The 11,509-nt window shown below is 50.0% G+C and overlaps 1 protein-coding gene across 1 annotated transcript; it reads left to right on the top strand.

The window, feature by feature from the left end:
• Nucleotides 1–308: 308 nt before the first annotated feature.
• LOC115104688 (neuronal tyrosine-phosphorylated phosphoinositide-3-kinase adapter 1-like) lies at nucleotides 309–10,242 on the top strand. Its single transcript, XM_029626039.2, is given in 7 exon segments — nucleotides 309–536; nucleotides 4,557–4,927; nucleotides 5,054–5,968; nucleotides 5,971–6,750; nucleotides 6,948–7,193; nucleotides 7,601–7,707; nucleotides 9,315–10,242. Coding segments are annotated over 7 exon segments (3,033 nt in total). The 5' UTR covers nucleotides 309–348; the 3' UTR covers nucleotides 9,741–10,242.
• Nucleotides 10,243–11,509: the final 1,267 nt, after the last annotated feature.

Below are 11,509 nucleotides of genomic sequence, written 5' to 3'. Positions count from 1 at the left end.
AGCCATCTGTCTTAAGTAACCATACCAAATGTAACATATCATACTAATTTGAGTGTCCCGGATTTACATTTACTATGTTACGTCTAGTCTATGAGACAAGGCTGAAGAGCCAGGTACTATAATCGTGCTGTGACTGCTACTGCCCTACATACAGCATGTCGACATGAGAGCTGTGTAACTGTGTAGGGGAGCTGTGTAAAAGGAGAACTGGAAGTGACTGTCATGTCAGCTCAACATGTAGTAGATGACTATTAACAATGCCACTGTCTCCATCTCCTCTGTGTCTAGGTGATTGAAGTGTGGCCTGCAGTGACATCCATCAACTTCTCCCTATTGGCCTTCTATACCATGAGCTCTGGCTCCGCCCAGGATGTGGCGGTGGAGCATTTCTTGCGTGACATAGAGAGGCGGGGCAAGCGGCTACATTGTGCTGTGATTGGTTGTGAGGAGCAGCGTCCCCGCGGCGACATGAACCTGCTGTATCGTAAGAGCCGGCTGGACTGGAGGCACAAGGACCAGGATGGCAATAAGAAGAGGTGAGGAGAGGTGAACTGATCTCAACTCACAGCAGCATGCTGGACTGGAGTGATGGAATGCGATTATTCAGTTGAGTTGAGTTGTAAATCTCTGAGCTGAAGTGGAAGAGTTTTCTCGTTCATATTTTATGTGTAACCATGTCGAAAGGAAGTAGAGAAACAAGAGAAGAGAGGATCAGAAGGGAGGAGCTTTATTGCCTTCATTATAGGGACAATGTGGCCCATTGGTGCCTATGTAGATTATGGCAAGCGTACACACACTTACACACCCGCAGGCACACACACACACACACACACACACACACACACACACACACACACACACACACACACACACACACACACACACACACACACACAGAGCTCTGCTCTTGGCTTTTCTTCACGTAATGGTATGAGACAGAAAACAGTTGCATCTCTGTTCTCCATGATGAACAGGCTCAGTGCTGTTTTCGCTGCCTGCACTAGCTTCCCCCCCTCTCAATCAGAAGGTGTACAATGACATTGTCTCCCTGCTGGTTCACTGCTTCATAAGGGAGGATGGCAGAGTTAAGGCACATCAGTAGGACAAGACTACTCATTGTGACCTATAAACAAGGCATGCATTTAGATGTGTGTAGTTTGTTACGTTTTATCGCTCTTGCTTCCTCTACCTCAAACAAACATGGCAACCTGCACTCAGGGATCATTCACAGGCAATAACCTCATAAATGAGGCCTTTGATTGCATGCTCGGAAGTAAAACATCTCTTCCTCCTCTCCTCACACACGAAGAGACCCAGTTTACCGCTCCCTCTCTTTCTCTCTCTCTTTTTTTCTCTCTCTTTTTCTCTCTTTTCTCTCTCTTTTCTCTCTCTTTTTCTCTCTTTTCTCTCTCTTTCTCTCTCTCTCTCTCTCTCTCTCTCTCTCTCTGTCTCTCTCTCTCTCTCTCTCTCTCTCTCATTCTACACGCACACACACATCAGACACACACATATGTGTGCACCCACGCACTCAGTTCCCAGTCTTTCCCAGCAGGGAAACAAAAGGTGGTCGTAGCCTCCAGCTCCATTCCTCCGGTCCTGCTAGGAAAGTCAGATCTGACCCATTCATCCCCTTGTTCCTTCCTCACCATGGCTACCTCTCCCCTCCTTTCCTCACCATGGCTACCTCTCCCCTCCTTTCCTCAACATGGCTACCTCTCCCCTCCTTTCATCACCATGGCTACCTCTCCCCTCCTTTCCTCACCATGGCTACCTCTCCCCTCCTTTCCTCACCATGGCTACCTCTCCCCTCCTTTCCTCACCATGGCTACCTCTCCCCTCCTTTCCTCACCATGGCTACCTCTCCCCTCCTTTCCTCACCATGGCTACCTCTCCCCTCCTTTCCTCACCATGGCTACCTCTCCCCTCCTTTCTTCACCATGGCTACCTCTCCCCTCCTTTCCTCACCATGGCTACCTCTCCCTCCTTTCCTCACCATGGCTACCTCTCCCTCCTTTCCTCAACATGGCTACCTCTCCCCTCCTTTCCTCACCATGGCTACCTCTCCCCTCCTTTCTTCACCATGGCTACCTCTCCCCTCCTTTCCTCAACATGGCTACCTCTCCCCTCCTTTCCTCAACATGGCTACCTCTCCCCTCCTTTCCTCAACATGGCTACCTCTCCCCTCCTTTCCTCACCATGGCTACCTCTCCCCTCCTTTCCTCAACATGGCTACCTCTCCCTCCTTTCCTCACCATGGCTACCTCTCCCCTCCTTTCCTCACCATGGCTACCTCTCCCCTCCTTTCCTCACCATGGCTACCTCTCCCCTCCTTTCCTCACCATGGCTACCTCTCCCCTCCTTTCTTCACCATGGCTACCACTCCCCTCCTTTCCTCACCATGGCTACCTCTCCCCTCCTTTCCTCAACATGGCTACCTCTCCCCTCCTTTCCTCACCATGGCTACCTCTCCCCTCCTTTCCTCACCATGGCTACCTCTCCCCTCCTTTCCTCACCATGTCTACCTCTCCCCTCCTTTCCTCAACATGGCTACCTCTCCCCTCCTTTCCTCAACATGGCTACCTCTCCCCTCCTTTCCTCACCATGGCTACCTCTCCCCTCCTTTCCTCACCATGGCTACCTCTCCCCTCCTTTCCTCACCATGGCTACCTCTCCCCTCCTTTCCTCACCATGGCTACCTCTCCCCTCCTTTCTTCACCATGGCTACCACTCCCCTCCTTTCCTCACCATGGCTACCTCTCCCCTCCTTTCCTCAACATGGCTACCTCTCCCCTCCTTTCCTCAACATGGGTACCTCTCCCCTCCTTTCCTCACCATGGCTACCTCTCCCCTCCTTTCCTCACCATGGCTACCTCTTCCCTCCTTTCCTCACCATGGCTACCTCTCCCCTCCTTTCCTCACCATGGCTACCTCTCCCCTCCTTTCCTCACCATGGCTACCTCTTCCCTCCTTTCTTCACCATGGCTACCTCTCCCCTCCTTTCCTCTCGGAATGGTCTTGGAATCGGAGAGACAGGTTGAAATGGTGATGATCCATAGCTGACACACTAAGTAGAGGCTTTTTATATACTGTGCTATACAGCCAATATATCCCTTCTAGGCGGTTGTAGTGAAGAACGGTTTCATTTGAGGTCTTTTCATGGTAATTGCTGTGCAGTGTTTTTCTACTGACTTCAGCCACTGTTGTTATGGCTGAGTCACCTCTATAAAGGTTCATTTACAGAGCTATACCGTATATTCTATATGTAATAACTCCAGATTTGGACCATGTCAGCTGCAACTCCCCATCCCGTTTAATTGTCAGTTAAGGTACACCGTTGTATGTGTATTCTGCTCAAATGTAATCCATCATTAGCTTGATTGGTGAGATATTGATTTTGGTTTCTCCTATTAGGAAACCAAAGATGTTCTGAATCTGTGGCATTCCTGCATGATGGTAGTTTAGATGAGGTCATGATGACCTTCAAAAGATCTTCAGGGATTATCCATTTGACGTTTTTGGCTTTAGAAAGCAATTAAGAATTGAGTTGTCTGTTTAATCAAAGGAACATTACAGTAGTTCATACATTCCATTCCGATGTATTTACTTTTCATCAAGGAAACTCCAGTTGAGATTTTTATGCTGCACTGCCACACCTTTCTTCAGGCACTAAACGCCCCTCACACATTATATGTTTTAAGGGTGCTTTTTCCTTTGTGCTCTTGTTTGTAGTGTGTTTAGTACTTTGGCAAGCAATACCATGTGCATTTTCTCAGGTTTCAGACAAACCACTAAACAAATAAACAGGCAAACCAGTTGCCATGGAAACAGATACAATACTTGGCAGAGGTCATGGTGAGTGTAGTAAAGGGACAATGAAATAAAACAGATAAAGAATTAGTTAGAGCAACCCAGTAACACGGTGACGTACACACAGGAGGATTATAGTCAGAAAGGAGCAGCTAGATTTGGGAGGGTTTTAGGGGAAGCAATTTCCTAATTGAATGTGTTTGTGATCTAAGGGAGCAGATGTGGAGGGATAGAAATGGAAGGATAGAAGAGTTCTGAAGAGGGAGCCCCCCCCCCCCCATGCAGATAGCGGCATGCACAGCTGCTGCACTGCCTCGCCCAATCTCTCATCACTCACTCTCTAACGGGAAACTACGCTCCCCGTGCCATCCATGCACGAGGAGCTGTGTGTGTGTGTGTGTGTGTGTGTGTGTGTGTGTGTGTGTGTGTGTGTGTTAGTGAGAGAGAGAGAGAGAGAGAGAGGCAGAGGAGTAGGGGGAGCCGTAGGACTGCAGATTCAATTGAATGTAAGCTATGTAGAGACCATTTTTTAACAGAAAAAGAAAAAAGGAGGCAGAAAAGGAGAGAGGCAGAAAAGGAGAGAGGCAGAAAAGGAGAGAGGCAGAAAAGGGGAAGGCAGAAAAGGGGAAGGCAGAAAAGGGGAAGGCAGAAAAGGGGAAGGCAACACAATGGGAAAATAAATGAACGTCCTTCAATAGGCCGTGATTAACTGCTGAATGAGGGAATGTTGTTCTTCCTGTGTTGTTCAGCTCCAGCCAGAAGGACCCCTCCTCAGCCACGGTGGGCAAGGTCCGTGACTTGGCATCCTTCCGGCGCCACTTCCGCATGGGCTTCATGACCATGCCTGCCTCCCAGGACCTGTCCCCTCACTCCTGTGCCTCCGCCATGGCTCCCCGCTCCCAGTCCTGCCACGCCGTGGGCGCTGGAGACACAGGTCTGGAGAATGGGGAAGATTACTCTGACACCCAGTCACAGCACGGTGGGCGCTGCCCCCCTGCTAAACCCAAACGCCATCCCAGCACCCGTCTCAGCTCCTCCTCGGATCCAAGAGCACCTCACGCCCCACCGGACGCCCCTCCGCCACCCCCGCCCACTCACCCGCACTCAGAGAAGAAGAACGGTAGGCTATGGAAACAGTAATGAGGGCAGTGAAGTGGGGAAGTGTGAAAATGTGTGTTTATATTATTTTCCCTGTTGTAATTATTGAATTATCTCTCATTCATTGCTCTCTCCCTTTCCCCTGCAGCCATGAAGAAGTCTGACTCAGGGGACATGTCCAAAAAGGTGCCGCCTTTGAAACCCAAACGAAGCCCCAGTACTCAGCTCTCGTTTGAGCCCCCAACTCCCTGTGTGCCCCCTCTTACCACGCCCATCCAGGGGGGTGAGGGTCAGCCTCAGGGGGACGATGAGCCCGTCTACATAGAGATGGTGGGCCAAGTGTTCACCAGGGAGAGCCAGACTGCCACCCCTCACCCTGTCACGCCCGTAGCCACCACGCCTGATTCAGACTCAGACCAGAGTGAGGCCATCTATGAGGAGATGAAGTACCCACTGCCAGAGGACAGAGAGGGACACAAACGCCTCCCTCTCAAACACGAGAGACTCAAATCCTCCAAACACCACCACTCCTCCGCCCATCTACCTCGCCCCTCCTCCTCCCCCTCCTGCTCCAAACCTAAAGCCACAGTGTCCATCTCCCACTCCTCGCCCCTCCCCTCCTCCACCTCCTCCACCCCTGTCCCCCAGCCCCTCTCCTCCAGCCCGCACCCCCCACGAGCCCCTACGCCCTACCTCCTCCAGGGAAACAAATCAGAGACAGAGTCCAACAGTAAGATCCCAGCCCCCTTCCCCAACCTGCTGCAGCACCGGCCTCCGCTGCTCGCCTTCCCCCAGCCTGCTGCTGCCTCCAGTGGGGTCGGGGTCCAACACAAGGCTGCTTCTGCCAAACTGGGGACCATCAGCATTCAGACCTCCTCCAGTATGACAGCTCCATCTAGCACCTCCTCCTCCTCCACCACCCCCTCCTCTAACCTCCCTGTGCCCCTGTCAGGCTCTAAGGAGTCTAAGGACAGAGACAGAGACAGCCAGCTCGGCCCTGCACCAGGGCTAAGGGCCAGGAGCCACTCCACACCCCTGCCCCCTTCCTCTAAGTCCACCTCCCCTATTCCCACCACCATCCCCACCCTCACCACCGCCCCTCACACTACCACCACTACCGCAAGCCAGAAAGAGGAGACTCGCCCAACCCCAACACCAACAACAAGAATGGTTCGGAGACCTTCTCCAAGTCCATTGCCCAGACCCAGACCCAGGGCTCGGGCAAGGAGGGAAAGTCTGTGAGCTTCTGCTTGAAGTTAGACAAAGCAGAGAGGGACAGGGACAGAGAGAGGGATAAGGACAGAGAGAGGGACAGAGATGGTCACAGGGACGGTCACAGAGACAGAGACAGGGACAGTGACAGAGAGCGACACAGGGAGAGAGACAGAGAAGCAGGGTTCCACTTTACCTCCTCTCAGGCTGAGACCACCACAAACAACCTTTCATCCCAGACCAGTGCCAGTTCAGCCACAACCTCGTCCTCCTCCTCTTCCTCCCACTCTCGCCCTCACTCTCGCTCCCAACTCCACCGCTACCACACCCCCCACGGCCTACCCGCCTACAAGCCCCCCTCCTCAGACAGCCCCCTGCTCTGGACCTACCCCTCGGTGGGCTTCCGGAGACCCCCGGCGTACGACAGCCTGCGAGGAGGGTCTCACCTGCCCTCCTTGCACCACCAGGGTCACGGTGATGTGGCCTCTAAAAGCAGCACGGTGCCTGGGCCCGTCCAGGGGAAGGCTGGGTTCATGCCCTGGGACAACAGTGGCTTTGGAGACGACGGGTCTTACTTGCCCATGCAGAGGAAACTGTCCTTCAGCCAAGGCAGCAGAGAGACAGAGAGAGAGAGTAAGTTAACATGTGCTGGATGGCATCGTGGGTTTGAATTGAGTATTGAAATGTATCAGACGTTCCTCAGATCCCTGGGGAAGGGATAATCAAACTATTAGACTGTAGCTAAGTGACATCTGTCACTACACTATACTTTGTCAATAGACGATTATTCCATGTTTACTCAACAATTCCCTCTGACATTCCCCTCTCAGAGGATGAAGGGCGGGCGTGGAATGGCAGTGCCGATGCCCTCCTGAGGATAGACAAGGAGGACCTGGGCCCTGGACGTCGAGGAGGAGGAGGCCACTCTGGGATCCCAGTACGCTTCACTGGAGGGAGGGGGCTGGGCCACAGTGAGTCCCTGGCTGGGATGGAGGGGGGGTCCTTGGGGTTCCGAGCCCTGCCTAGAGGGGGTCTCCCCCTCCCGTGCCAAACCTTTCCAGCCTGCCGCAATGGAGGTAAGCACTAAGACACCCAGCACAGACTCCTTCACCCAGAATATTTTCAAGGAAAGGGGTATGTCTACGATTTCACTAGCACACAAACATCGCTTTAGAAAAGAGACGACATCAGCAGATTTATCTAAAGATCCTATTACGTGCATTTCTTAAATCCACAGTCGCATCATCATGGTGTTATGGGTTAAGATCATCAGTGGCAGCATATGTAGTACCAGAGCTATATATACACACACACAGTCAGGCACATCATACCTCCCCCCACATGTAAGCATAGTTGCACATAGATACATGAAATAATGCAATCCATTTTATACGCACAGCCATTCTCCCTGATAACATGAACAGCACAGTTGATTTGTGGTCATAGACAGCTATATGAACAGTGCTTGTTTTTTCTGTTCCAGAACTGGGTCGATTGAGCCGCTCATCATCCACCTCTGGGGTGAGACAGGTGGGTGGAAGCCACGTTCAGTGGCAGAGCAGCCTGCCCCATCGAGAGGTACTGAATCAGGTGAATAATACCTATTATTATAATGACGATGATTATTATAATGACGATGATCCTTGGTATTACTGTGATTACTGTCATCTGTACAAGTAGTAGTATTGGAATTATTCTGAAGAACATGGCCATTCTTATTATTCCCTGTGCTGATAGCAACAACACTCCTCCTGAGCTATTTATAGTGTGGAGATATGTTCAGTGAGCAGGATAAGGTTGTGCCTTAAAGAATAAGTCCAGGGGAGAGCGATGCTCTAATTGACGCATGCAGAGACGCGTGGATGTAAGAAGTATGCTTCTCTACAGTGGTTTGGGGCAGTGAGACACTGTCCAATAGCGTTGCATTTTGCCCAGTCACTTGGCTGCATCTCAAATGCTGACGCAGTTCGAGTGTGCTGTGCTGTGCTGCAGAGACTGTTGGCGTGTTGCTGCGTAACCCTCCCTTGCACGCCACGGGAGCTACAGGCTCTAATATGGTGTCACGTTGCCGCCTAGTGGCAGGCTTGGGTGCAACACGTTCTTATGGCTGTTGTGGTTGCTGGGCTTGGTCTTCAGTGCTACAACAGAGATTCAGTGTTTACAGCAGGGATGGGCAACTTTGATGGGGTTGGAGGCCACAAAAAAATCTGAACTCATCACGGGTCTACGTACCCACATCCATACCCACATATGCAGTCTACTGATTTGTGCAGTTAAACTACTTAACTCTCTTAACTAAATGCTTTATACCATTAGCCAAGGCCAGCCCTAGCGTTTTGGGGCCCCTAAAAGAGATTTGGTTGGGGGCTCCCTCCCCCTTGAGGTCAAAACATTTTACTGGCTCCGTCGTGACGTTGGAGAGAAAACATTTGATTTGCAATTCTACACATTTTCCCATGGGTCGGAGACAATATATGTACATTTTCTAACACATTTCATGCAATTCTACTCATTTTGCTATGGGGCGGAGACAATATATGTACATTTTCTAACACATTTCATGCAATTCTACTCATTCTGACATAACTTATGCCATGTTATTATGATATCTGAGTGAGAGTGACTAACAAAAATCAATGGGGCACAAGCCCTGCATGCCAGATTGCTATTTGGCCATGATTACTACAAGTTTAGATAGCTGGCTAGACTTAACCTTTTACTGCAGTGGGCTTAATCAGGGTCACACAGAGTGTTTCTTGGCCGTCTTAAACAAATCTACTTTGAAACAAAGTATACACCTCACACACATTGTTATGGGCTTAAACAAATACATGTCAGATATAGAGTTGAAAGTATAACATTTTGAGTTTGCATCCCAATATTAGTCTTTATAGACATCACAGAAGACTGAAATATAACAAAACAGTTTGACATAGAAACACCAGATTTTCAGTGTGTTTTATTTGTTTTAATTAACATTCCACCCATGATGCCACTAGAGGGAGATTTGGTTAATTGATCTCACCAATCCAAAAATTGTTAGCTCACATGGCTAATTGAGTGACTGTCAGTGACTGACATAACATGTAACACACGGTGACAAACTGTATTCATGCATACCCCACATTAGATTTTAGGTAAAAAAATACTTATTTAACTCCTCTCCTTCCACCTTCCCTGCCCCTCTCTCTGTCCAGTTGCATGGGCTGTCCCAATCCTCCCAAACGCCCTGCAGTCCTATCCTGTCCAGACAGCAGCAGCAGCTCCAGCTCCATCAGCAGCAGCTGCAGTTACAGCAACAGCTCCAGCAGCTGCAGCAGCAGCACCACCTCCAGCTGCAGTTCCAACACCTGGCCCAGCTGGCCCAGGGACAGCCTCCCACCACCGGGGGCGCTGCCACGTCCGCAGCCCAAACCCAGAGGGATGGCAAGCTGCTGGAGGTCATTGAGAGGAAGCGCTGCCTATGCAAAGAGATCAAGGCCCACCGCCGCCCAGAAAAGAACCTGTGTAAGCAGGACAGCATGCCCATCCTGCCCAGCTGGAGACGGACCCCTGAGCCCCGGAAGACGGGCACGCCCCCCTGTCAGAGGCCCCAGGCCGTGGTGTGGGACACAGCCATCTGAGTGGAGGGTTGTTGGGGCAGCGGAGGTACAGTAGAAAAACAGGGGCAAGTAAATAAGTACTATTGGGTACGATTGTGGTGAGAATCAAGAAGTTTACACATGGAGAGAGATGGTGACAATCCCTTTCTACAAAGGGAAAGAGGATGGAGGACTATTTCCTCTCTTAGGAATGACAGTGTGATTACCACCGACCTCCACAGAAGGGTGAAAATATACATGAGAGTAAGATGAGAGTTTTGTGCTCTCACATAGTAAAATAAACTTTATTTGGAGCTGATACAAGGTGTACCACGTTCATGAAATTTTTTGAGGTGTGTGGGCCAGAGAGATAATGAACTGAAACATAAATCGTTATTTTGCCAAGAGTGATCAACTCTACTTTGTAGAGATATACAAAGATTGGGACGATTCAGTTGAGGGATATACCAATCCAATTTGAAACCAAGAAGAGATATATGTACAATCTTTCAGTACAGTGTGATTTCTTACACTTTAGTTTTAGTATTGTACAAGCCCTTCCTTGAATCTTTATTAATTTCTTAAACGCCAGTCAACTCAGACTTTGTTGAATCAAAAAAAGGGGAGAATTTAACCTATAAGAGCAATGCTGGTTTAAATAATTAGGCCTAATTTCCCCTAATTTAACTGCAGTTTACATTAATTTTCTCTCCCTCCACTGTCACAAATGGCTGTTGGTAGGGAGAGTTTGAATGAGACTTCAGGTTAATCCTCAGCAAGACACATCTTATACAAACTTATGTTCAAGCACACAGACACAGACACTTTAAACACACACACACACACACAATATAGGCTATATTGTGTATGCAGCCCACAATTTATATATGCAACCAAAGCCCACACACTGACACATTAAAGCAGCAATTTGGGGATTTTAAAATCAGTTTAAGAGGCATTTACAGGGTCAGAAGTAATTTAAATCCACCTCATTGGAGCTAGGAGGCAGATGGAGGCAGATGGAGACAGATGGAGGCAGATGGAGACAGATGGAGGCAGATGGAGACAGATGGAGGCAAATGGAGACAGGTGGAGGCAAATGGAGACAGGTGGAGGCAGATGGAGACAGATGGAGGCAAATGGAGACAGGTGGAGGCAAATGGAGACAGGTGGAGGCAGATGGAGACAGATGGAGGCAAATGGAGACAGATGGAGGCAAATGGAGACAGGTGGAGGCAAATGGAGACAGGTGGAGGCAAATGGAGACAGGTGGAGGCAAATGGAGACAGGTGGAGGCAGATGGAGGCAAATTGAGACAGGTGGAGGCAGATGGAGACAGATGGAGAAGATGGAGACAGATGGAATGGGATGGAGGCGGATGGAGGCAGATGGAGACAGATGGAGGCAAATGGAGACAGGTGGAGGCAAATGGAGACAGGTGGAGGCAGATGGAGACAGATGGAGAAGATGGAGACAGATGGAGGCAGATGGAGACAGATGGAGGCAAATGGAGACAGGTGGAGGCAAATGGAGACAGGTGGAGGCAGATGGAGACAGATGGAGACGGATGGAGGCGGATGGAGGCAGATGGAGACAGATGGAGGCAGATGGAGACAGATGGAGGCAGATGGAGGCAGATGGAGGTGTGATTCGCATAACTGGATCTGCATGCAAGGCTGCAGATAATTTAGCCATTCAGGCACATGAGCAAACAAAACACACACTGACACATGGACACACACACTGAAACATGGACACACACACACTGCACTGACACACGGACACACACACACATGGACACACACTGCACT

This window comes from Oncorhynchus nerka, linkage group LG22 (genome assembly GCF_034236695.1).
Source record: "Oncorhynchus nerka isolate Pitt River linkage group LG22, Oner_Uvic_2.0, whole genome shotgun sequence".
In the NCBI taxonomy this organism is placed as follows: domain Eukaryota; kingdom Metazoa; phylum Chordata; class Actinopteri; order Salmoniformes; family Salmonidae; genus Oncorhynchus; species Oncorhynchus nerka.
Note: the sequence above shows the minus strand (reverse complement) of the source record. Positions and strands in the feature narration are given on the sequence as shown.